The following is a 26,407-nucleotide window of genomic DNA, read 5'->3' as shown; positions in this document are numbered from 1 at the left end:
GCAGTGCAAGGAAAAGCAGGTGCAAGTGTCTTTTAAGGACAGAAAGGTCTCAGGAACTTGATGAGGAGCAATGAACACAGGCGCCTCCGCATCTCCCATCTGGACTTCCAGGTGCAAACGGGCCCAGAATGGAAGACTGGTGCAATTCTGCACAGGGGCGACCTGTCCCATTTCGCCACCTGAGGTGAAATGGGAATTACCACACCTGCCATGTCCCAGTTCTCACCAAACTCTGCAGGAGCCTGAGCGCTCCTCCAACTGTTGCCACTCGCTTTGCTTCTCCGCCTGGGGCGGGGAAGACGAGCGGCAGTGGTGCGCACCAGAATGCCTCCCCCTCAGCGGCAGAAGTGGGTGAGGCTCTGATACTGCCTCATTGATAAATGGTCACATTCCAGTGGTGCCCTGTGGTACAGAATTCTGCATCGCCATGCCCAACAGGCTTCCTTCATCAGCTATACTGAAAATTGAAACAGACAAGGCCGGGGGAGGCGTGTCGAGACTTCTCAAAAGGTTGCTCCAATGAAGAGCTCCAGTTGCTATTTTGGTGTGTCCATGAACACAACATTGGATGCCAGTTTCAAACTACTATGCACTTTCCATGAACCACTGTACAGCAACTATCTCATTTATTACACCCCCAGCATATTTGGGTCCAGAGTGCAAAACTCTGGACCATCTTTCACCCAGCAGGGTCCATCACTGCTCTTATACTCTGTTTTAGCTAGCCATGGAAATATGCCATGCTGGCAGGGATAGCATTCAATATAAGGTTGCTGCTGCTTCTTTTTTTTTGCAAGAAGTTGATAGTGGCACAGTGACCCCCTAAGCACTCCTGCGACAAGGTTGCTATTCCCATCCACTAAAACACTTGTGCATGGCTATCACACATGGCCTAGACACAGATCTGGATAAGGTTCATGACCTTTCTTTTATTTATGTTTCTCAGAAACGAGTGTGCCATTGATGCAACTTGACTTGAGCCCTTTGCAGTGAAAGAGTTAGAGAAATATAAGGGTGCATATTATTTATTCACTATTGCATGAGAAAATTCATATTGTAGTGATAAGTGGTTCAAAATAGCAAAGGGTGTAGCGTGTGTTTCTGAAGTTTCATTCCAGGCCAGCAGAATTTCTACTGAAACTATGCTGACTATGTCCTGAATTATTTGGGACTCAAACTTCTTCTTTTTAACTAAGTGATTATGTATGGTTCTAATACGCAAGGGCTGACGAGAAAACTGTTTGCCTAGACTTTGCCAGCTGATAAAGGGAATTTGTTCAGTGTTTAAAATTTAACCAGCTGCAATACATCTCATGCTTTTCATGAACTCTTAACTGTACCTCAGCTGCTTCAATTTTTAAAAAAATGTTTTTTTATTTATTTCTCCTTTCCTTTACAGCTTTTACACTTCCAGATCTTTCAGAGCAGTTTTCACCACCTGAAAAGGCGGCTCCTCTTCTTATCAAGTTAGTGGAAGCCATTGAAAGAAAAGGTATGCATATGGTGGCCTGGGGCTAGAATATAACTTTGTTGTGTGTCTGGTCATTCGGATACCACCCCTTTTGAGCTTCACATTTTTGAATTGCAAATGGCAGGCCTAAATGTCAGGAGGCATATCAGGTCATGCTTAGTCTTGCACAATACTCATGTGCTTGCTTCCAGTGATGTTGGAATTATACCCAAGGTCCATAATAATAATAATAATAATAATAATGATGATGATGATGATGATGATAGTTGCATGCTGCTTGAATTGTGGCTACTTGGTTTATTAAAGTAGTAATGAAGCTTGAACAGCTTGCCACCTCATAACTGGCTGTTGAGCTATATTGAAATGAACATGTAAAGACAAATTTGGAAAAGCCCTAGAAATGTGAAATGTTTTCAAACAGGTAGCAAATACTCTGCCCTTGAAGTGAGTAGTTGATCCACAGGTAGGGACTGCTTGGGAGCATTAAACCAGCTTTTCCCCAACCTCGTGCCCTCCGTGTGTTTTGGGCTACATTTCCCATCGAACCCAGCCAATGAATGGTCAGGGATAATGGGATTTGTAGTCCCAACAACATCTGGAGAGCATTAGGTTGGGAAAGGCTGCCTGACGGGGCCCCTGCTTCCCTCAGGTGTGAGAAGCCAAGGCACAGTGTTTGGGTTTACTTTGAATGGCGGGGAGTCCTGGAGAGTAATAATGTCTTTTGTATTCCCTGTTTGTAAACAAATATACCAACATCACACTTTGGAGAAAAAAAACTCATAAGGCAAAAAGCACAATTGCTAAGGCTGTGTCAGTTTCTTAGAAAGAAGAACAGCCGTCAGAGTGCTTCAGTGTTAGTAAACTTCAGTGGAAACTCTCGCTTCTCCGTCTGTGTGTGTCAAAATTCAAACTTGCTACAAACCTTTCTTTGCCCTTCCCATTTGCTGAAGAATGTTGCCAGAGGAGAGAAATTTCCTCCCATCATGAAACATGAATTTTCCTTCTATAGTTTGACTAGCATTTCTGTTACTGTACTGTTCCCATCCCAGCATGGATTTATTGTGTATGTGTGTTCCTTTGTCCATCTGACTTCTTCAACTGGTCAGCCTCACCTCAGTGCAGTGTTATTCCATAGGTTTAGAAGTTAAAACAGGACTGACTATTGGTGCAGGTTAAAAGACAGACGGTTTGAAGGTTGTTTGTTTGCAATCTCTTAAGTGTAGTTCTTGCAATCATGACTGGTTTACTTTAAATGCAGCCATTGTTAAATGTCACCAACTTCAAACACTTCCTATTGAAAGGAAGTAGCACCTGTACTATGGCTGTTTCAAAATATACAGGCAATGAGTTTGGGAGGGTTTCTTAAAGGATCATGCCAAACTCTTATGCTATTGAAACCTCTTCCACCAACTAACTATTAAAGTTTTGTTTTGTTTTAAAGTCAGAACTGATCATAGATCTTCCATTTCATGTTTAGTTTGGCCCTGATGCAAATTTCAAAGTCAAGAATTTGGATAAGGTATATTTTTGTAGTGTTTCTCAGCTGGTTGTTTGCAGACATGTCCTGCATGGGGTGCAATTAGATGTGAGAGACTAAGAACGTAATTACACAAGCATGCGCAAACTCCTGCTATGCAGTGGCATTTGGGTGAAACATGATGTACAAAAAGCCACAGGATTTGCTTGAGAGTGCTTGTTTCTTTGTTTTAAAAAACCCAATCTGCTCTGTTTTTAAGGTCTGGAATGTTCAACGCTGTACAGGTCACATGGATCAAGCAGTCCTGGTGAATTGAGACAAATTACTGAGTGTGGTAGGTACAAATATTAATAGATTTCAGGGTAATCCATATGGGACAAATTATTTAACATGTAAAACTTACACATGGCAGAGCAGTGTATTCCATTGGTATTCAGTTACAGTCTTAGCTTTCACTGACCCCGGGTCCCATTGACTTCGTAAATTCCTGGGATTAGGCCTGCTTGGAAATATCTTGGTCGGTAATAGCTTTTAAGAAATATGATTGGCTGAGGATGCTGCTGTAACTTAGGTTAGGTAAGGTAAGATTTATGCACGGCTTCCCCACTAAAAGAAGTCTCAGAGCAGTTTACAGAGAAAGTGAGAAATGCAATGAAAAAATCATACAAACATTATTAAAAGAGATATAAGAACACAGTATCATAGTGTTGGAAATTCCCAAATGCCCAGGAAAACACAAGCAATAGAACAATAGCAAGGCTGGTGCCAGTGGGCCTCCCTGGGGAGAGAATTCCCTAGGGACCAATCCAGTACATCCATCACTATAACTGCTTGAGCAAAACATGAGAAATAGAGCCTTGTGTAATCAGAATATTGATGAAAACATGCTGTAAAACTCCAGATACAGCCAGTCTACAGTTCTTCAAATCTTCTGGGTCCGAGGAAGATTTCTCTTGGACCTGAAAACATATTTTTAAACTTTAACATGCATCCATTTAATAATTTTGTTCTGCATGCACATGCATATATGTGTATATGCATTTGCATATATATCTGAAATTTTAGAGATGTAAAGTAACTTTCAGCGCCAGCCAATAAAACATGTTCTTGTTTTCACTCTGGCCTTATCATTGGTTGTAATGCTTTACTGTGCTACTGTTTACACAAAATATTAGTATGTAAAACATAGCTCAGTTAAAAATACCTTGAACTCTTAGAAGGCCTAAAACAATTTACTCATATTGCCCCATTAGTGAGAGGTATATCAAAGCAACGAAGTCTCCTGGTGGACTTTGGACAGATCTCCTTGACTGGAGTATACTTTTGTATGTTATTTGTATGGTGTGGCAGTGTATTTTCCTTTTCATTCATGATTCCTCAAATGGTCTTACAGGTGAATAATGCAAAGGCATTCAATATGTTTGTAAAGGTTCTTGCTTATTATATATTGCTTTTTTTAAAAAAAAAAATTCCTCACCAGTGTGCAGATTCACATGCTCTCTCTTAGCGGCCTGTTGCCATTACTTTCTGTAGACAAACTTGGCATTAGAGGGGGGCATGGGATGTGATTGCCAAACTTCTTACATTAGGAAGTGGAGCTTTTACAGTATGTTGTCTTTCTGCAATGTCTCTTACATGTGTTCTACATAAAATTCAACTTCTGTGAAGAGTTCCTTTTTTAGATAGTTGTAAAAGGTATGGAGTCCTAGGGGGAGGGCAGTAAGAACCGCACACCCAGGCAACAGAACACCCAACTGCCATCACTAAGCAGCTCAGCCAATGCACAGTAGCTCCCTATCTGCCCTTGGATAGTATAATAAGACCTATAGCCCTGTAGGAAATCGGGGATATGCTACCCCAGAGCAATGACTTGCATGAAACCGGGTAGAAGCAGCCTCGGTGATGTTGTGTCGTGTGTTATTTTAAGTAAGCTGACTTGGGTAGACCTATGGATTGAAATAAATAAATAAAAGCACATTTTGGGTGCCTTGTTTGCTACAAATGGTTCACTATAAACCAAATTGAGATGCAAGCATTGCTTTCTGTTTTGCATGATCAAGAAAACGGTAGGGGTGGGGGCAGGCAGACTGAACGTGCTCCAGAGGCAAAGCATGACTGGGACCTGTCTCTCCCTCTCTCAGATTTTTCTGCAGTGGATTTTGATGCCCTCGATCTGCAGGTTTTATCAGATGCTTTGAAGAGGTACTTTGTGGACTTGCCAAATCCCGTCATTCCAGCATCTGTTTACAATGAAATGATTTCCATAGCACAAGGTATGAACGTAAACTTTTTTTTTTTTTTTGCAAATGCAGAATTTATTAACAGTGGTATTTTTTGTTTCCTCCAAGGGTAGGTTATGGGAGGCTTGATACACCAAAAATCGGACCTTTAGACAAGACTTGCATACATTTTTTGAGCCCTGTAGAAACACACACACATTCCTTTTGGATCTGCTTTGTACACATAGCAAAGATCTGCCGCATAGTCCTGTTTCCCTGGCAGACATATCTAGTTGAAAACGTTTGTCTGTTTGCATGTTATGCGCTCACCTTTCATTTTCATGTTAACAAAATCTCATGGAATTTTCTTAAAAACATAATGTACGAAGCGGTTCTTAGTGTTAAGAACTCATTGTGACTTGGCAAGTACGATATTTGTACAAACCCTGGTTAACAAATCAAGGATTTGTCTGTATGCAGAAAGAGCTAATTGTTAACCTTTTATCAGTACTTGCGAGGTAAATGTATTAGAGTAGACAAGATTCTGAAGTCCATTCGCAATTCTGGGATACAGTGCAATAAATATGCATAGATAAGGCCCATCTCTTTTAGTATTGAATTCAGGCAGTACTACTCAACCTGTTCAGTGGCAGCCTTGATAGTTATTTGCAAATTCTAGGGACAGGATATTGCTTCTAGTGTAACCTTCAAAGTTACAACAGCACCTCCGATGCTTATCAGCTACATCTCAGAATTACCCAATCATGTATGATGCTAAACAGAAGACAGACTTCTATCAGCACACGCTGAACATTTTGTGGCTTTTTACCAAATGATACTCCTGTTTCACTTTGACTTTTGTATAGTTGATCCTTTTTTCTGTCCATGCTTACTAAAGTTCTCATCGTTCAAGAGAAGAAAGAATTCATGTCTTCCTGTAAAACTTCATGTTGAATTACACGAACCTCATTAGGAAACGTTCATTTCTTTGCAGAAGTGCAAAACTCAGAGGAATATGCTCAAGTGCTGAAGAGGCTCATCAGATCTCCTAATATACCTCAACAGTATTGGCTCACACTCCAGTATCTACTCAAACATTTCTCCAGACTTTGTCAGAACTCTACCAAAAACCTTTTAAATGCAAGATCCCTAGCTGAAATTTTCAGCTTTCTGCTCTTCAGGACCCAGATAGCAAGGTAAGGTGTATGCATTTATTTAACTTACTTATTTATAAGATTTCTTACCTCCCCACCAACCGTAAGGTACTAGAGTGAGTTAATAATGAGATAATATTTAATAAAGTTTCACTCAAAGTATATATATTGAAATTAATGGCCCTAACTTAGTCATGTTCATTAATTCCAGTGGCTCTACACTAAGTAAACCTTAGTTGAATACCACCCATTTAATCATGCAGTTAGAAAACCAATTACAGTTGCAGAAGCAAGTGAAATCATTTGTATACGTGTCTGATATTATTCAGAATATTCAACTTTTCAGCGCATGCTTCCTTGTTTTAATATAAGACCAATATTTTTTTACAGCTCTGACAGTCCTGAACATCACATAAAAATCCTGGAAGTGTTAATTACAAGTGAATGGAATGAAAGACAACCTGCACCAGGTAAGAAAATCTGGATTTTGGAGGCATTTTGAAGTATATTTTGGAGAAGGCTGTACTTGTGGCATTTTCTTACCCTCTGCCTTTATTATTATGTTGAATTGGGAAGTCTGAGGCAAAATGGTTTTGCCTTCTCTGATGGTTAACTTCAGGTAGCAATGTTCACAGCTGAAAACCAAGTAGGCTACTCTGCCAAGCCGCGCTGTCCATAAGGCAGCTATGAGGAATCTAGGGCAGTGCACGGGAGCTGTTCTGGTATGCAATTGTACCTTCCTGCTTGCCTTGTTTTCTGATTAAGCACTGAGGGAAACTCCTGTGTAGAAATATCCAAAGATAAGATACACAGTTGTACCATGAGCTGGGTTCAAATCTCACCTCTGCCACAAACTCCCTAGATAGATTTACACAATCTATTGGGCTGTCCCCACCCCTGTCTGTAAGCTAAGGATGGTAATCTGTCAACCAATTTTTCCTTGCTTAAAGCCATATGTCATCACAACGCAGAAGAGTATGGCTTACCATGGCTCCATGAATGTGCTGACTCCCAGTGAGTAGCCTGCACCCATTTTGCTCCTCCCTGTGCCTTTTTGGCTCCTGCAGGAAAGGTTTGGCTTAGGGTATTGTCCAAGCTCAGGGTCAAGGTTCACGTCACTCTCCTGAAACCATGACCTGTAACCATAGGGCAGACCTTGGCACTGCGCTGACATAATGTTGGAAAGAACCTTTTGCTGGGGGGTTTTGTATACTGTGGACATTGTAAGGTGTTCTTTGGTGACTGATGACCAAATAAGCAAACTTTTGGCACATACTTTTATTTAAAGCAGATTTAATGTGTCTGAAAAAACTGAGTGTAGTAGAGGCTGTCTCGGGAACAGAGTGTGAAGTCAAACAGATGTGATTTGGGTGTGCGAGCATAATTTTAAAAAGCAATAGTCGGTTGAAAATGGATACCCAGAAACAAATGGATGTATTGGTACTGGGTATGAAAACTGTGAACTGTAAGGGAGACACAAAGATCTAAATAGAGACTGTTATTTGTGGCGCAGCATCCCTTTTGATTGTATTTATTTTTGATTCAGATTTGTCATGACCAATGGCTAGCACAGTAAAGTTATTTGGATTGGATTGGATCGTGTATGAAAACTGTTGCCTGCTTTAGAGAGCTGTTGTAGGGAATTGTGAAAAAAATGCATGTGAAATCTGACGGCAGCTTTGGTCATTGGATTGACATGGTTGGTTGACCCTTTTTAGAAAACTGGATTATGAAAACTGTAGGCACTCGGTTCTATCTTGGAATAAACGCCACACCAAGTGTCAAAGGATTCTTCCAAGATGGTACCTACTGAATCGTATCCATGCATACTCCCCCTGCTCAAATCTTGTTGTTGCTTTGTGGGGAGAGGGGAGCATCATGGCTTCAGGGGAAGAAAAGGAAGGAAGAGCCTCATTTCAGGAAAGGAAATTCACCTGCACTGTGCTGTATTTCACCCTATGCTTTTATTAAGGAATATTTTAAGTACATTATCAATTGATATCACTGTAAGCTGTGCATTTATAGATTTCAGTATAATCCTTTATCACAACTCACCTGTGCTTAGGGAAAATTATTGAGTCTAAGTGATTTGGCTTTAAAAACATAATTTTAACTCTATCCCCCTGCTCTTGGCATCCATTACTGTCACTTTAAGCCAGTCTACATTCTGATGTTTGTCCAGCAGAGGGCTCCCCTTCTAAGCTAATAATAAGCAAGGCTCACATAATTTTAAACGAATAAAATACCTTGCTGAATTGTGATTCCCATACTTTGTCAGTGCTTCTTATTTTGTATGTGTGGGGGGGGGGGGATACAGACACCAGTGATTTCCTTAGTGTAAGCCAACTAAGTAACACAGACAAATATTGCAGTTGGAAGTTGGGTTTGTAATCAACCTCTGCTTTTAGATTCTTTGTGAATCCAGTTTTTCAAGCACCATCAAACAAGTAACCAAATTATGCAAGATGTGGTAAAATTCTGGTTTTTATGGAAGAGAATAAATCAAATTGCAGTCACAATGCACAATCCTGCCCCTCTCTTTTGCTTTTTGCATGCAGCCTTGCACACGCATGAACGGATTAGCTCCACACACTGAGTTCTGTGTTTTTGGTGCCATCTATAGGAGAAGAACTAAATCAAGCCCAAATTAAATATCAGATACTCCTATAAGTTTATAGAAACACATAGTTGGACAGTGACCCTGAATACCATTCCTGTATTCCAAGTCAGAGTAGATGGGAATGGACCTTTCTACAATCGTTGAAACAATATCATAAAATGGAGTCAACAGGTTTCTGTAATTAATAGCAGTTTCTGTAATTAAATGTGAACAGTTTAAGCAGATTGCCGTTATAGTACTCAAATTACATTAAAGTGGAAAACATAAATATGTGTCTCCCTCCCCCCCCCAATTAATTTTCTGTTCCCCATTAAATGAACCAGAAGCTTATTTCCTTTGTGGTTGTATAACATTTTTATTTTTGTACTCAAAGGCAAGATGTGAAGCTCATAAGAAAGTAAAATCTCCCAAAATATGTTTCTGCCCAAATTCAGGACTTTTAATGCAGTTTGATCCCAGGCCAACAAAGATTGAGAATACCAGTTGGTACCTGAGATGCCAAAAGTTGCCAAAGTATACGTATAAGTTATTATGGTCAGTTGACTAATAAATCCTGATTTGATTGATTGAGTGATTGATTGATATAAGCAGGCAATGCAAGCAAACAGAGGGGCTGAGTTTCAAGTTTAAACTCATGTAACTTGAAAGCTCTGTGGCTGTCGATGTACCCAGGTTGAAGCTAGCGGGTGTTCAGGGAGGGACTGGGGACTTCAAGTTGATTTTAATTTGACTCAGCAGTGTGGGGCTTCATTTTATGGGTCTTCAAACACCACCTGTCGTTGTGGTCCGGTGAAAGTGTGTGGAAGGTGATGCAGTGAATGCTAACAAGCTTCTTCTGCGCTTGTGGGCTCTCAGAGACGCAGAACTTTACAAGGAAGGCTTTCATTCTGTTTCTCTCCCCCCCCCCTCCCCAACTCAGCCACTTCCTGTGTTTGGCTGCTCATAATGCTTTTCTTGACAGTCATGTACTTCACTTCTGCATGCAGCAGCCAGCTACAGAGACTATTTTAAGGCCACTTACAATGGTCTTCTCATTTACTTGGCTAAAATGAGACTGGGTTAGTCTTGCATTGGCCACTTGTTAGCCGATGACAACTCTGACTTTGACTCTGCCTACCCTCCCCCCCCACCCGCATGAAATCTCTTGCTCAGCAAATATTTGAACCTGCCCAAGTTAATCATGAAACTGAGATCTTTATCTCAGAGAGACGTGCAAGCTACAGAGGACTTTTTTTTTAAACTACTAAAATCAGTGATGAAATAGAGGTGAGCAGATAGTCCGAGAGAGCCACAAGAAGTCAATTCTTTCTAAAGCGTAAGAGGACTTGGAGTTTTTATTTATTTATTATTATTATTTTGCACGTTGCTGCTTTTTCTTCTGGAATTAAGGAGCTAGAAGACACTTTTGGAGACACTTGATTCTTGTTGCCTTTGGTTCCAAGGATAGTTTATTTTCTTGAAATATATTGGTACATGTAAATTCTGTGGAGCTGGGCAGAGGCCATCTACAATCTGGCAATTTCAGGTTGTCAAATGCAAGGCTGACCAAGTGGCATGCACAGTATACAAAGTAAGTGACTCACTCTCATTCTCTCTCTCTCTCTCGCTGTGTGTGTGTGTGTGTGTGTGTGTGTGTGTGTACACACACACACAATCTTTAAATGAAATGCATGTGATCGTATATGTGTGTGTATGCGTATATAAATGCATGCATATATGCATTGTATATGCATACTTGTACTATATATGATCATTAGACTAATCAGCAAGCTTTCATAGTTAAAATGTGATTTGAGTGAAACTTGACACCTGTTCGGTTATCTGCTGGAACAGTGGAAAATCACCTGTCTGTCAGTGTCTTGCCTGTTCTGGTTTTCCACATCGTGTCACAGCAAGCTAGACTAGTTTGGGTCAAGCAGTAACCTGATCATATAAGTGTGGCTGTTCCGGAGTTTAGCCAGTAGTAAAACTTTTGGTGAGGGAGTGTACTTATTCTTCCCACTTTTGCTGTTAAAAGCGATTTGAGGGGGGGGGAACAAATAAAAATGACAGCGACTGCCTCGTTGGGCTACGGGAGCTAGCTATGTGTGCTCTTTCGTCTTTCAGAACCTAATTTAAGAAATGTACCTTGGCAACAGAGCTGTTTGGATAGCAGGTGGGCTAAACCCTCAAGTTCAATGTTTGGACTTGTGTCTGGGACTGTCTGAAGTGTCCTGTTACATGAGGCAAATGGAAGGAATCTCTGGAGCATGTCCACCTAAAGGGTTGTAGAGGAGGGGGAGGCTACTGTGGGATGGGTTTAAGCATGGCTGTTGCAGGGCAACGAGTGTGTGCATGTTTTTGCTGCTGTTGGTGCTGCAGCCATGTCCTTACATGCTAGTACTTGTCTTGAAGGATAAAAATGGTCAAGAGTTCATTTGTATGTGCAGTGCTTAGAAGATGTGAGTTGGCTTTCATTCGTGGTGTTCTGCAATGCACATCACCTAGAGTTCCGGTATAAGAAGTGGTAAGGCAACAGTAGCACTAATGAGTTAAATATTTTCCATGTCTGGCTTTCTGTGGTGATAAATGTGTAAAATATTGGAATCTGTCTGCTTGGTGACTTCTTTAAGGATTTTTTTTTTCTGATGCTGAGTAAGAAATCACCTTTTAAAGAAATAATAGGTCGCTTTAGCTGTGAGAGAGCCTGGAGGAAGAGACCTGAGAAAATATCCAGTCTAAAGCAGAGAAGGCTGACCAAGAATTTTTGCTCTTCAGGAATTGCCAAAATGGCAAATGCCCTGATGACAGCAGGTCAAAAGAAGCAGTATGAACTAGGCATACTGATATATTCTGTTGTATTTTGCTAAGCATTTAACGATGGTGGGCTTGATTTAATTAACATGAAGTTGTTTGGTTTTGCTCATAGCAGTGTAAACTTCTACCGTTGTTTATCTTTTTTAAAAAAAAGACTGATTGGAACTCAAAACAGCAAAGATAGATTCTGAGTTTCTAAGTTTTGTGAAGAATTAGACAATTGCATTTGCCAGCTTTCCTGAAAAAGGGCATTTCTTGAAGGTGGCATGTTATTAGTACAGGACCTTGTGTTTTAAAGAAGCAGTTGGTACCCAGACTTGTGCAAAATGGGCACTTGATAATATATCTGGAGCTTCCGAACTTTCCTCTTGTCAGGCTTTTATTTAAAAAGCGCACCCGTAGTAGAGTCAAAATGTGCATGGAAGGATTGCAGTCAGTCGTAAACCCTGCTAGAGAACAGAAAGCTGGGACAGAGATGTGATCTCTCTGTGCACCAAGAAATCTACTGTATTGAAGGAAAACGCTTCCTGCTGCTGCTATCAGCCTTTTGTCAACCTGCCAGCAGTGGAATGTACCAAGCAGCCGACAGAAAAGATTAAAGGGGGGGTGGGGGTGGAATCAGTGTAAACTGAGAACATGTTCAGTCGTCTTTATAAATACAATCAGGTGCCGATCACAATTCCGTGAAGTGTCTATTCTTTCTGAAATGACAATTGTTATAAGATTAACAAGGAATAAGAGTGGGGGGGAGGAATGAAACAGGAGTGGTCCAGTGACATTATTTTTGACATGATTGGCTGGGGATTATGATGTAATAGGTTACAGTGCAGCCCCTTATAGGTTTTAAAATGAATTCCAAGACACCATTACAAAGAGATCCCGACTGTTTCCTTCTAAGTGAGCTTACTCGCTGAAACTCGTACAAATGTACAACACTGTCTGGAACATGGAAGAACTGGACATAGACTATCCTAGGACAGATATAAATTGTGGCACGGATTTGATGTTTTACATAGAAATGGACCCACCAGGTAACGTTGCAGCATTATTGTCGGAGGCTGGCATATTCTGGATGCCACGAAAGCTGCTCTCAGAGCAGAACTGGGATTTGGGGGTTAACCTGCTGCTGTTAAGTTGCTGAATTAAATTATCTTTAGTGCATGGGAAAAAAAGAAGACAGCAAGGGTTATTGTTCAGAATTCTCTTTGGCTTGCTTAATGAAACTGTAATTGTCATGTGATTTCTGTTTTTAGTTTTTTCCTCTCACCTGTAAGTCTGTTTGTTATACTGTACAGTAAAAATAGCCCTGCTTTGTGTGTCTTGATGTCAGGCAGAAAATGTTGTAAAAAGCTGCTTTTTTCCTCAAAACAATGACGGCCTTTTAAATTATTGGGCACTGTTATTAAATGTTAGGTGTCACCATTTCTACTTTCATTTAGCACAGGTTAGGAAGATCAATGGGCTGCATTAAACCTTTGAAAATACAGCATTCATTTTGATGTGCATCTTTCCCACATGCATTGTTGTAGATAAATGAGATTGGAGTTTCCGTTAACGTAAATAACTTGATTTAATTTTTATTTAGTCCTGATTCCCCACCCCCACCCCCATTTTTAGCTGGTAAGCCAGAAATCCTGCAGTATCTTCTCTGGCACCCACTGGTGTCTGCATTCAGGTTTGACATTGAGAAACAGGACTGTGGGTTTTTGAAGAATCAGTATTGCCGTTTGGAGCAGTTTTATCCTATAGAATGCTAAGATTAGAATCAGGGATATTTGGGTCACAGATGGACTCCTTAAAGTGTATTTTGGCAGGATCAGAGAAACCCAATTCTTTCCCTATAGCAGTGCTGTGTAATTTTCCAGTTGTTGTTAGCCACAGCGGTGTCGAATCTAGAAAGCAACGTAATTCCTCTTGGATGATTAAATCAGTATGTGTCTGTAAGCGTGTGTGTGGAGTGTAGCATAATCTTAATACATCAAATGATAGAAAGATGTGAAAACAAGGGATGGGAAATGAGGTGCAAAACTTCAGTTTATATCTTTCCAAGTCCAAATTGCAATTTGTGCTACGATGGGAGTGGGGGGAGGAGCTCCCCTTGGCTGAGAGCACAGGACTTTTAGGTAACCAAGGCTGCAATCATATGCACACTTATCTAGAGGAAACCATGTTGAATGCAGTGGGGCTTACATTTAAGCAGATGCATAGGATTGTGTTGAAATTATAAATGCTTACTAGAGGAATTAAGCTTGTTTCTTGGCAGGAGAGGGAGAAGTTTCAAAAGCAGTGCTGATTAAAAACAAATAAATCAGAGCTGAAATAATTTTCTTCTTCTCAATGGATTTAAGTTGATTGTCATTTTAGAACGTAACCTACCTGTACACAGCAGGCAGTATAAATATATATGTATTATTGTTTTCATTTGCAGCACTGCCTCCCAAACCTCCAAAGCCTAATACTGTAGCAAATAACGGTATGAACAACAACATGTCTCTGCAAGATGCTGAATGGTACTGGGGAGATATCTCAAGGTAAGGACACCTTTTATCTTGCTAATTATATATGCACATTTTTAGCACATTCTCTATTTGATAGGAAATGTTTAAAACATTGAAGCACAGGTTTTGTTTGCAGTGCTTTTAAAGAGTTAAAAAGTATATATTTGCAAACCAGAAGTACAAAACATGCCAGAGCTATATTCTGTTAAACATTTCTCTGTTGGTTACTTACAACAGGAAATAACTGTTTTGCAAACGTATCAAGAGCACCAACGTTTGTTTTTGCATCTAAAGCTCTCTGAAATTCATACCAAAGAATAAGTATACAATTGCTAGCAGTTCACATTTTTGTACATACAGGAGAAGGTAGTCTATTACTGAGCTCTCGTGCTATAAACTTCTTGGAACAAGTGGGAAGTCAGTTCATAGAATAACAGAACTTGGCAGGTTTTCATATGAAAACTTCCTCATACTTTGACTGTGCTGAATAAAAAAGAAAAAGGGAGAAAATACGTTAGTAGTGAAAGGCTAGTATTTTTAGAAGCTAAACCAGATGTTGCTTTGGTCCCATCACAGGGAAGAAGTGAATGAGAAGCTTCGTGATACAGCTGATGGCACCTTCTTGGTACGAGATGCCTCCACCAAAATGCATGGGGACTATACTCTTACACTAAGGTAAATATTGTTGCATCATCATATTCTTTACTGAAGTGCATTTTACATGGCTGGATTTAAGAAACATTTTCCTCATGAAGATGACTGACTTTCCCCATTAAATTTTATTTACAGGAAGGGAGGAAATAATAAATTAATCAAAATATTTCACCGAGATGGGAAATACGGCTTTTCGGATCCATTAACGTTCAATTCCGTTGTTGAGCTAATAAACCACTACCGGAACGAGTCTTTAGCCCAGTATAATCCAAAGCTGGATGTTAAATTGCTTTACCCGGTATCCAAGTATCAACAGGTAAAAAAAAAAAGATTTTTATCTCCTCTTCTGCTTAAGTACAAAAATATTGTAAGATTGTCTTCTAACAAAATGAACATATGTGTATCTGTGAAGGATAGGAATTGGGGTGGGGATGGGGGCATGGTTACTGTTTAACGTAACATTTAAGTGCTCACTGACCCTAACCCATGTTAACCTCATCAGATTCAAGAGTAGGTTTTTGCCTACAAGGAAAAGCTCATGCCCACTAAATCTGTTTGTCTAAGTTGCCATGGGGTGTTTTGCTAGTACAGACTAACACGGCTCCTCTTCTGGAATGTGCACTGTTATCTAAATAACTGTCTCATTTATAAGTGGATCTGCAAGTCTTGGGTGTGCATCTGGATGCAGTGGTAGGCTGGAAATGACCAAGACTGAGACTGGATCCTAGAAGGAGAGATACCCTGTGGGTGGGCATTCCCGGGTCTGGGAAAATGGCCATTGGCCTGTTCTGAATGGGGTCACACACCTTTGAAGGAGCGAGTTCATGGTCTGGGGCTACACAGTGATACAACCTTGTCATTAGATGCTCAGATGGCTACACGTGGCTTCTACCAGCTGTGAATGTTACTGGGCAGGTACAATCTGGCCACAGCAGTCCATGTACTAGTAACCTCAATGAGTGCTGCAATGCACTAGATGTGGGTTGCTCTTGAGTTTGGTCCAGAAGTTCTTATAATGGTGCAGAATACTGCTGTTGCTACAGTGTTGCCATCTGCTGTTGTTTTTCTATATATTTTTACTTATTTTTTGTTTTCTCTACACAGCTTTTGGTATTTTTGTAATGTGAGTGGTTTATAAATCTATTAAAACGAAAAGTTGCTGATTTGAATAGTGGTGCACATTTCAGGAGCTCCGTAAGTGGCATAAGCAAAAGAAACATCTTGGACTAATAGGCTAATCACGACACGAGCTTTTTCTTGTAAGCAAGAAGAATGAGCCGTTGCATTTAATAAACACACAAGCTCATTCCACAATAAAATGCATGGGGTATACATCTGTTTTCGGTGGCAGCATTGTAAGCAATGCATTCTGTCATGTGCAGAATCCATGGACGTTCATTCAGTCAAAATTTCTTGGCTGATTACTGGTGATGAGGGGGGGCGGGGCTGCTACATTATACATGCCTGTCTCTAGACCCAGCCCATTGCATTGTGCGAAACATGAATATGTAAGAAGCCTGCTCTTCATTGGACATGTATCTCCATGTGCTTGTCTTTCCAGGATCAAGTGGTTAAAGAGGATAGCATTGAAGCAGTTGGGAAGAAATTGCATGAATATAATATCCAGTTCCAAGAGAAGAACAGAGAGTATGACAGACTCTATGAAGACTACACAAGAACATCTCAGGTGAGTAGTGTGGAATGTCTACCATGAACTCAGTCTATAAAGCACTCTGCCACAGTGGGGCCTTCAGTAGGAACTATAACAGGAGCATTCTGAGGTTAAATCTTCTTGACATTTGTAAATGTGCTACGATGACCTTTGAGTATGTTTTGAAAGGACGAAAAGTGTATGGTTTGAATAGTGGAGCAGCTTGCCGTTGTTTCACTCCTCATTTGCTTGGCCACTGTGCTTCTTGTCTGGTCACATCCAGGGGCACTGGCACACTATTAATTAATAAATTTTACAGTAAAGATTATATGCTGTTTGAATAAGTCAGCTGGGCCCAGCAGGAAAGTTGACATTATCTATACAGAGACTAGATTTTACTAGTGTGAGTAAACCGCTCTGTTGATATGGGAGGAATCTTCTACTTCTTAAAGATTTGGATATGCCCTTTTAAAAAAATATTATTTCTGGGTTATAGTAACACTATAGTTTTGTGTTTTATGTCTGCACACAACTCACTTGTAATTTTACTATACCTGGTTTCGGACTAATGCTTATATTCACGATAATAATGACTTCCCCAGCAAGAAATATGTTTTAAATAATGATGCTCTATTTCTTATCAGAATAACATAGTTGCACAGGTATATGAACACTGTCCTGTTAGTACTCTTGAAGGACTTCAACTTAGCCACTGGAGTCAGGAACAGTGTCTAGACTGGACTTAATGCTTTATGGTACTGTCACTAGTAAACCATTGGTTTTAGCGTTTATTATAGCCAAAATAAAACCAGGAAAGCTAACCAATTGCTCAGACGAACTCAATATTAGAGTAAAGTGTTCCTACAACTGAAAATAGTGGTAATGCTGAGTATATATTGGGCTGGATCCAGCCTGGAAGTTGAACTAAGTTCCTATTGAAATCAGCAGACCTACCGTTAGGAACAAAACACAACTAACTTAGTACACATCCAGCCCATAGTATATAGATATATAAATGTCTTTATTACCTTTGCTGTAAACCTACAAAAATGCAGTGAACAAATGATGGGATTGATAGAACTACTTTAGATGTGCCCCGCAGAAGTTTTGACCTTTTCTCTTTGAACACCTGCTTTTGAATGCCCCTGCAGCTTAGTTTGCCATGTGGTGGTAGTGGGTTGAGGGGCAAGGCTGCTGTTCAAAAGCGCACACCAGCCCATTGCACCCTTGGGCACATAGAACTAGTTGCTTGGCTCCTTGGATCTCAGCCAAGGCAGGGTGGTAGCTCATTAGAAGAGCACATACATCCTTTGCATGCAGCAGGTCCTAGGTTTACTCACTAGCATCCTCAGGTAAGGCTGGAAAAGACTCCTCTATGAAATTGTGGGGATCCACTGCCAGTTAGAACAGACAGTACACAGCTTGCTGGACCACTGGTCTGATTTCAATACATGGCAACTTCCTGTGTTCTCCAATCAAAGTTGATTTTTCAGGCATCAGAAAGAAAGACATGCAGGCAACCACCCTTGCTACTTTACTGGCATTAAAAAAAATACCCAATCACAAATGTGTTTCAGGTGTAGAACATCCAGCCCCTGTCTGAGTTTTGCAGAAACTGAATTTGCAGCTTTTCTCCCCTCTAGGAAATTCAAATGAAAAGAACTGCTATTGAAGCATTTAATGAAACCATAAAAATATTTGAAGAGCAGTGCCAAACACAGGAAAGATACAGCAAAGAATATATTGAAAAGTTCAAACGGGAAGGAAATGAGAAAGAAATACAAAGGTTGGTAGCAGTGTCTTAAGATTTTTATATTTCAAGTGTTCTAAAGAAACTGCAAGCCTGAGCAGTGCGTTAAGAATCTATCTAGAATCTAACATGCCTAATTTTCCCCTCCAGAATAATGCACAACTATGAAAAGCTGAAATCTCGAATCAGTGAAATTGTGGACAGTCGGCATAGACTGGAAGAAGATTTGAAGAAGCAAGCTGCTGAATACAGGGAGATAGACAAACGCATGAACAGCATTAAACCAGACCTTATACAGCTCAGAAAGACCAGAGATCAGTACTTGATGTAAGTGCCTATGAGTTGCCAGATTTTTAAGTGTACTACTTCAATTTGAGTCCATTTTTAATTCATATTTCCATCACTAACTATGCCTTCAAATTTACTTTTCAGGTGGCTGACTCAGAAGGGAGTTCGGCAAAAGAAACTGAATGAATGGCTTGGCAATGAAAATACAGAAGAGTAAGCATCCATGGTCTTTTTGAGCACTTGTATTACACCAGTTAAATTATGACTCTATACATTTTCATTGATGGAATATGAATATTGTAGTGTAGGGACTGTGATACTTGGTCTCTTCAAGAAGGCTAGCTTGGGCATCAATTTTACTTTTGGGGCTAGTGGAGAGCTAAGAGTTGAATCCTTAGCAATTTCATATTTTGTAAAAGAGGCTAAGGCGTCTGATTCTCCCACAGCCTTGATACCACAAGGTGGTTATCCTTTTGTCCATCTTAATCCTAGGAAAGTAGAGGAGATAGTCAACCTTTCATCTAGTTTTCTATCTGCACAGAGGTCTGTGGCACCTCCTGTTCTTTTCAATAAAGAGAAGCTCATAGTTTACTATGACAATTGCAACCACATTATATTACTATTACTATTGAACCCACAATAGTGATTTTGCAGCAGCTGCTGAAGCCTTAGATGTTTGGAGCAAGTAAATGTGAAGGCAACAGGGTTTCAACAAACTTTGGGTGCTAGCTCTTTTGGAAAGGTATTTGCTATGCTGCTGCTGAGCATTCCAGAATGTGTTTTCAGTAAACCAGCAGAACAAGACAGTGGGGTTGTTTTTTTACTCCCTGTTAGCGGGAACACTCTGCATTAATCTAGGGCTTGTTCCGCTTTATTTATAAGACACGTTTGTGATTATGGATCACAATCTGTGTTTTGGGTGAATGCATAGTCTTGTTTGAAAACTAGAGCCATCTTAGCGGACCCAAAGCTGGCTCATATTGAACTGTTTTGTGCTGACAGCAGGGCAGCACCATTAGTGATGGCAGTACTTGAGAACTTCTCAGTCATGTTGGCTTAGGTCCAGGCTCCATTCTCACTGGTGAGGGAAGGGAGATGGCTTACCTGTTCACTCCACCTTCCGCCATGCAGCCTCCTTGGCATTGCTCACATTGATCTAGACAGTTGGAAGGAGAGTTTCCACCCATGGAAGGCAGTCTGGATCCAACCTGTTAAAAAATAATAATAACTGGGTTGTTACCATAATGTGAAGCTGACAAGAATCCTCTTGATCTCATTTTGTTGCCACATGGCAAAAGTTGTAGGCAGCAATTTGTACATCCTGTAGACTCAGGAAAACAATTCTGTAGTTTGTGTCTTACAATATTTGGAAGACAGTCATGATGATTAGGAAATTAATTTTTTCTCATCAAAGCCTGAATCATGCCCTCATGTACAGTTGCACCTCTTGTTACATCAGTCTCCGGTTGCATTTTTTCAGGATACGAACGCAGCAAACCCAGAAGTGTATACTTCCGGGTTTCACTGCATGCGCATAAGCGCTCTGTGCATCTCACCCATGTGTGGAAGTGCTCTATCGCGCCGCACACATGTGCAGAAGCAGCGCTCTAGTTGCAGACTGTTCGGGGTGCGAACGGCAACCCAGAACGGATCAAGTCCGTAACTAGAGGTACCACTGTATTTGAGAATGCTGATGGGGCCAACGTTTGAAGTCCTGAATTAAATAATTTGGGTGGAAGTGTAATAAATATATTAAAAGTTAATTTCATCTGGTTCTTAACTATTACATGTTGCTTCTCCTCCCAATAGGCAATATTCTATGGTGGAAGATGATGAGGATTTGCCTCATCATGATGAACGAACATGGAATGTAGGAAATATCAACAGAGGCCAAGCAGAAAATTTGCTGCGTGGGAAAAGGGATGGCACATTCCTTATTCGGGAAAGTAGCAAGCCGGGTTGCTCTGCGTGCTCCGTTGTGTATGTATCCAAATGTTTTACCCTACTTCTAAAGCAGTGGCACATGTAACACCCTCAATTCCATTAAAAATTATCCATCTTGCAACATTGGGCAGAATTCAGCATCACACTCATACAATTGTTCTGTCAGCAAAAGCAATGACTTCTTGCCAGATGGAACAAACTCTCCTACCCCTGTGTGCTTTCGGGGGGATCTCCCAACCTCTCCAGAGCCAATTGGGCAGGAGAAAGGAGAGAAGGGGAACCCTCGCTGTTCTAGCGGGACTCGCATTTGAATCTGACTAAGAACGTTTGAGGTATCTGGGATAGCTCAGTTGGTAGAGCATGAGACTCTTACTCTCAGGGTTGTGGGTTTGAGCCCCTTGTTGGGAAAACAGTTCCTGAACCTCATGATCCCTTCCAATTCTATGAGGATATTGTCCTGAATCTTAACATTTTAATATTATCAGTTACCAACATTTGTGGGTCATTTGTACGCACCTATGTGCTCTCCTCCCTGCCTAATCTCTCTTAGTTATATGCTTATCTGCTCTGCTGGTGGAGAAGACCCCAACAGCCAGTGTAATTTGCTTGGCCGTGCTCCCCTCACAATCCCATACTTGTTTCCTTGAGTAGCCATGTTTTTTAAATGCTCACTCTGCCAAGCCAATATGTTCTGCACTTTTAGGCCTAACTTCACTTCTGAGTGAAGGCTGGTTGTTGACATAAAGATGTACAATTAATGACTTGAACATGAATTAAAGTAAAAATGTTCAAACTTTATTCAGTGATACGAAATGTTTTTGAATAATAGTGTCATCCTATACATGTTTACTTTGAGGTGAGCTCCGTTGAATTCAGTGGGACTTCCAGGGGTGTATGTATAGGATTGCAGCCAAAGTTCAAGAAATATTCTGAGAGATGTTGAAATTATTTCAGAGAAACAGGGAACGTTAGGTTATCCGTATGTGGAGCCACAAAATCAAAAAATATTATTAGTTAAAGGCGAGTGGAGCAGTGGGAGTAATTTTAGGTTATATAGTAATAATGGAACAAAGGATTTTTTTTATTTTCCCATTTTAAGGATAACTTAAAATAAGAAGGATGTACCTAAAAAAAATCTTTCTCTCTTCTTTTAGTGTGGATGGTGAAGTGAAGCATTGTGTTATCAACGAAACGCCTACTGGGTTTGGATTTGCAGAGCCATATAACTTGTACAACTCGCTGAAAGAACTGGTGCTACATTATCAACACACATCGCTAGTGCAACACAATGACTCTCTCAATGTCACACTAGCCTATCCAGTATATGCACAGCAGAGGCGATGAAGATGTTAATAATACTCTGGGGTTTGTCTCTTTCTATTAAAACACCCACAAAGATCATTCAACAATCTTGAGGCCTCTGGGTAGAGAATGCTCTTGAGTTGGAGCTAAAGTGTCAAAGCCATCTGTCTTCAGATGGGACTGAAGCTTTCTTCGCAACCACAGTGGGAGAGAATGCAGTTTTAAGAGCTGCGAACACACATTTCTAATCTAAAGTGCTTTCTTTTTTAGAGGAAAAAAAAACTAAGCAGAAGGCAAAACACATCAAAAGAGAAGTGCTATACCTGTCTCCCTGCAGGGACATAGAGGCCTTTAACCATGGTGCTTGCTGACCACCTCGTCGAAGCTTTAAGAGCTCAAATGTTGGAACTCTGGAGACTCCAAAGTGCAGCAGGGGCTGTGTAAAGTGGCGTCAGAATTTCCTCGTTGCGACTTGGGTGATGTGGTTGCGCACAGAGGATGCGGATTGCCAGTTTTGTGGATTGCTGGTTTTCTGGCGAATGATATGTAGCAGAGCGGCACTTTCATGTTTTAAGGGACACTTTAGAAGACACTTTAAAACAGACGTGGGTAACATAAGTGCCAGGAAGTGTTTTTGTTTAGACATTTAAATTCCTGTTTTAAGAAGATATTTAAGACTGAATAAAACTGGACTTTTATGGCATACAGTATATATAATATGTACATAGTTCCAGATGACTAAATATCTTAGATGGATACTGTCAATACCAAACTCATTCTGTTCACTATTTGTTTCACCGAAAGCTAAATCCTTACACTGCTATGCAATACTTCATTTTCTATAGGCTGTATTTGTTCAAGTGTAACTAGAGGATAAGCTTTTTTCTTTTCTTTTTGTCATCTCAGAATGTTCCCTTAATACATATTTTGGTGTTATTTTTCAGTTCGTTCATTATTTCCTCGGCCATTTTTTAAAAAAGTAATGTGCAGGATGTCAGTAAAAGGTGGTTTTAGAATTAAAACTACGAACTATTTTAACAGGGTCCCCCCCCCGCCTCACTTTGTATAGAGAATTGGGCTGCTAGCTCAAGGTTAAAATTCAAGATTTCCTTCTTGACTAAATATTTTGTTGGGCAGTGCCTGATAAGCTTCAAAGCTGCTTTATTCAATAAAAGAATATATGAACATTGCAAAGTATCACTGAGTCCAACAATATTGTTTGAGAAATACCTTCAGATTATGGAATCCCAATATATTTTATTGGAAGAGTTTTAGATTTCTGTGCTGGTTCTGTTTGTATTTGAATGAAGACAGATGTCCATCTTGTTTTGAATGCTGCAGAAAAACAGTCAGAAAACATTGGCTACTAGGGTAGTTAAATCAGATTTAATCCTGTTGATTGACATGTGAAATTTTGACCAACAATTCTAGACACTTCATCAAGATATTTTCCATATCGTATGGGAAAATTGGTTTTGGTGGGTGGTTTTTCAACCATGTGTGCATTTGGCTTCCATATTTCATATTTTTGTGAATAACAGAGTATAATTAGGATAATTTTAGGAAGCCACGGTTCTGTGACACATATTTCCCACAATTAATCTTTTATTACTTTCATATCTCTATGGAGTAAAACAAAAAACAAATACAGTCATCTGAATAGGCAAACAAATCAGGTACCAATGGATTAAAAGTAATAAAAGAAACAAAACCTCATTGTTCTAGTATCTAACCAAATTCTGCATTTCTTGAGCAAAACTTTAAAAATCATAGTTGTGTTTTCTGTTTTACAGAGTAGTGTTAAGGAACTCTGGAAGTCTTTTTTTTATTTTGTTTTAGTGAATAAGCGAAAAGAAAATAGATATTGTGGAACTTTTTATGGTTTTAACCCATTAGGTAATCAGTGCTTTTTAAAACAAAGCACTACGGACTCCTTGCACATCTATCTTTCTTGTTTGGTAACACTATGAATAAATTAGCTTTGTTCCCTCAGTCCTTTTTTTCCTAGTATCTTTATATTTGATGCTGTGAGGAGTTTTTTTATCACTCGTTGGCTTTGCTTTTCTGAGGAATGCAGTGTGTTTCAGAAAACTTCAGGGTTCGGTTCAAACCCCCTTTAAAACCAGCTGGGGCTTTGCCAACCTTGAAGAAGGCTTTGGCGGGAGTTTGGGCTGCCCCTGCAAGCTTAAATCCGCTTTCACTGGAGTAGTCTCATGAGAGTCAATGGAATTACTCCCAAGTTTACTCAGGTGGAAGTGGGCTGAGTGTCACATTTCATCTCAAGGAGCATTGATCAACAAGAACTATACCAATTTTAATCAGTTCCTTTATTCTTCTCCACTCAACAGTAGCGGGGAGGAAACACATGCATTTTGCTCCAGTGATAGTTCTTGGAAGGCAAATTACGACTGGTCACTGAATAGCAAGTAGTTTGCTATTGTAATATGACCCGAATGCACTTTGACAGAGATAGTTGTGCATCTGTAGGTTGGCTGCGCCCGACGTATTGTCAAACGGAGAGGTGGCGCTGCGAGTTCTGATCACCTGTTTAGAGGGAAGAGAAGGCTAAGCGTAGGTCCATGGGGGCAAAGAAAGGTGATGCCTGGATTCAGTCCTCACACCACCCAAACTAGCCACCCCAATGATCGGCACTGCTCAGTTTGACAGTATTTGCTGTGCACTGTTGCCAATCTTGTTCTGGGAAACCACACGTGCAGCTTTTGGAGCTGGATACAGTGTCTCAGCCTTGGAAACTGCATAGCAATACCCTTTTTAGTTTGTGGTCCCCAAGCTAGCAGTGGATGTACATGCAAAACTCTGCCTCTTTGCATTGCCTCTCCCTCTCTGGTTTAGGATGCAGAGAGACAGAACCAAACTTCCGAGCTACAAAGATAATTAAACTGGGTTTCTAGAATATGAACTGTCCTGTTTATATCCCGGTGCACCTAAAATGAATACAGCTACTACAGACAAAACAAGTTATGGATTCCTTAACTTGAGGCTTAGGTTTGCTGTCTCTGATGTTACGTGTGTGTGTGTGTGTGTGTGTGTGTGTGTGTGTGTGTGTGTGTAAGGACCACATTCTCACCGCGGTTTTCAGCATGAAGTGAAACTTTACTCCCAAGTTTCCCATGTATTCAAACAACCAAACAACCTGGAAGGAGCAGGCTGGATGGTGTTCTGAGGTGTATTTTAATGTTCGGATTTTATCGTTTTGTGTGTCGTTGGCTGCCCTGGAGATTCTTTGTGCCATTTGGCAGAAGATGCATTGCAAATAAAATAGAAATGCTGTTAATTGGAAGTTTGTATAAAGGGGGAGTGCTTTCTTCTTGTTTTTTTTACAAGGAGGAAAAATTGAGTCCAGATCACTATTTCCTATTATAAAAGAGAAATGGAAGAAGTCTGCTGTATTCAATTATGGTACTTAACTGAGCATATTTCAACGTCTCTAACTTTTATTGAAAAAGGAACACACAACCTTCTCCACCCCTCCTGCCCTTCAGACTAGGGAAGAGTGAATGATCTGGATGCACCTGATTTCAAATTCCAGCAACTTGGTTCAAAGACAGAGGGAGCTTGGAAAAGGTCATGTTTCTAGAATTTGTTTTAATGTGTCAAGCCAAATCTTATGTTTCAGTGTCAGCTGTTATGTAGAAAAAGTGGCTTTGTCATGTAATTAACAATGAGCTTTGATGCTTTGGGGAAAGGGGGGGGGTCATTCTGATGTTTTTCATTGAGAAGAACATTGGTTAGTTTTAACACAGTGCTTTTGCTATGCATGGTATTTGTTTGGGGAAGTGATTCCTAAGGTGGCTTTTGTTCAGAATCGCTTTCAGAATGGGCAGTTCCAAGCAAAATGCCTCCCATGGGACATGGTTAAAAATGCAATATTCCATTTTTTAAAAAAACATACACACAAAGAAACCCCACAGATCTTGTAAGATCTGCTTTTAAAATGAGCCAGATACAAAATTAGGAAAAGTTACATTACCATTTGTCCCTATGAGACTGCATTAGCTGCCCAACATGCTGCTATTTTTATTCTTGGTTTTTTCCCTCCATAGGAAAAAAAATAAGCTCTGTTCTGTTAAATGTCTTTAAAACATTAAATTTTTTGTTGTTTTTAATTTTTGTAAGGGAGGAAGAAGCTAAATGGATCGCTTTGTACATTGCCTTTAAAAGGTAAATGCACCTCCTTAAAAGATGCTGGCTTTCTGAAATTGATGGAGCTGTGTCCTGTTTTTAAGTTGCTTTAAAAAAAATTGTACTAGATCTTCAGCCAGAATAAAGATTGTTTTGCAACTGCGCTTTATGTGTTGAATCCTCAATGGGGTCATTGTCGCATTGCTGACTCTCTTGCGTGCTTGGTTTCTGATGATCAGCTGGTAGTCTAAAGGATGGTAGCATATGATTTCTCCCCAAAGGACCCCAAGTATAAAGGGGAAAATAAATATTTCAACTTGGTACTCCAGTAGATTAGTAGTTCCTAGTGCATGAGATGGACATACTTTCCTTTTTATTTGGATGGTAAGAGTATAATATGACCTTCCATGTGGTACAGGTAACTTGCAACCTACTGACAT

At 40.2% G+C, this 26,407-nt stretch overlaps 1 protein-coding gene and 1 long non-coding RNA gene across 5 annotated transcripts in view; one reads left to right on the top strand and one right to left on the bottom strand.

The window, feature by feature from the left end:
- Positions 1–26,131, top strand: part of PIK3R1 (phosphoinositide-3-kinase regulatory subunit 1) — a 62,889-nt gene extending 36,758 nt beyond the window's left edge. For 2 of the 4 annotated variants that reach the window (XM_081212832.1, XM_081212833.1), the window contains 14 exons: positions 1,400–1,492; positions 3,208–3,282; positions 5,090–5,221; positions 6,162–6,363; positions 6,712–6,791; positions 14,166–14,268; positions 14,812–14,910; positions 15,025–15,205; positions 16,451–16,576; positions 18,184–18,326; positions 18,441–18,617; positions 18,723–18,791; positions 20,388–20,558; positions 21,677–26,131. In XM_081212832.1, coding sequence (XP_081068958.1) covers positions 1,400–1,492; positions 3,208–3,282; positions 5,090–5,221; positions 6,162–6,363; positions 6,712–6,791; positions 14,166–14,268; positions 14,812–14,910; positions 15,025–15,205; positions 16,451–16,576; positions 18,184–18,326; positions 18,441–18,617; positions 18,723–18,791; positions 20,388–20,558; positions 21,677–21,866 — 1,841 coding nt within the window. In that variant the 3' untranslated portion in view covers positions 21,867–26,131. Of the gene's footprint in view, positions 1–1,399; positions 1,493–3,207; positions 3,283–5,089; positions 5,222–6,161; positions 6,364–6,711; positions 6,792–10,359; positions 10,512–12,547; positions 12,769–14,165; positions 14,269–14,811; positions 14,911–15,024; positions 15,206–16,450; positions 16,577–18,183; positions 18,327–18,440; positions 18,618–18,722; positions 18,792–20,387; positions 20,559–21,676 lie in introns of those variants that run through there. The other 2 variants (XM_081212835.1, XM_081212834.1) reach the window with 2 other exon arrangements.
- Positions 3,605–5,083, bottom strand: LOC308597414. Its single transcript, XR_014012958.1, has 2 exons — positions 4,426–5,083; positions 3,605–3,907 (listed from the first exon to the last, which is right to left on the bottom strand). It is a non-coding gene; the product is annotated as an uncharacterized lncRNA (long non-coding RNA).
- Positions 26,132–26,407: the final 276 nt, after the last annotated feature.

This window comes from Podarcis bocagei, assembly GCF_964188305.1.
Source record: "Podarcis bocagei genome assembly, chromosome: 11".
Lineage (NCBI taxonomy): Eukaryota > Metazoa > Chordata > Lepidosauria > Squamata > Lacertidae > Podarcis > Podarcis bocagei.
Note: the sequence above shows the minus strand (reverse complement) of the source record. Positions and strands in the feature narration are given on the sequence as shown.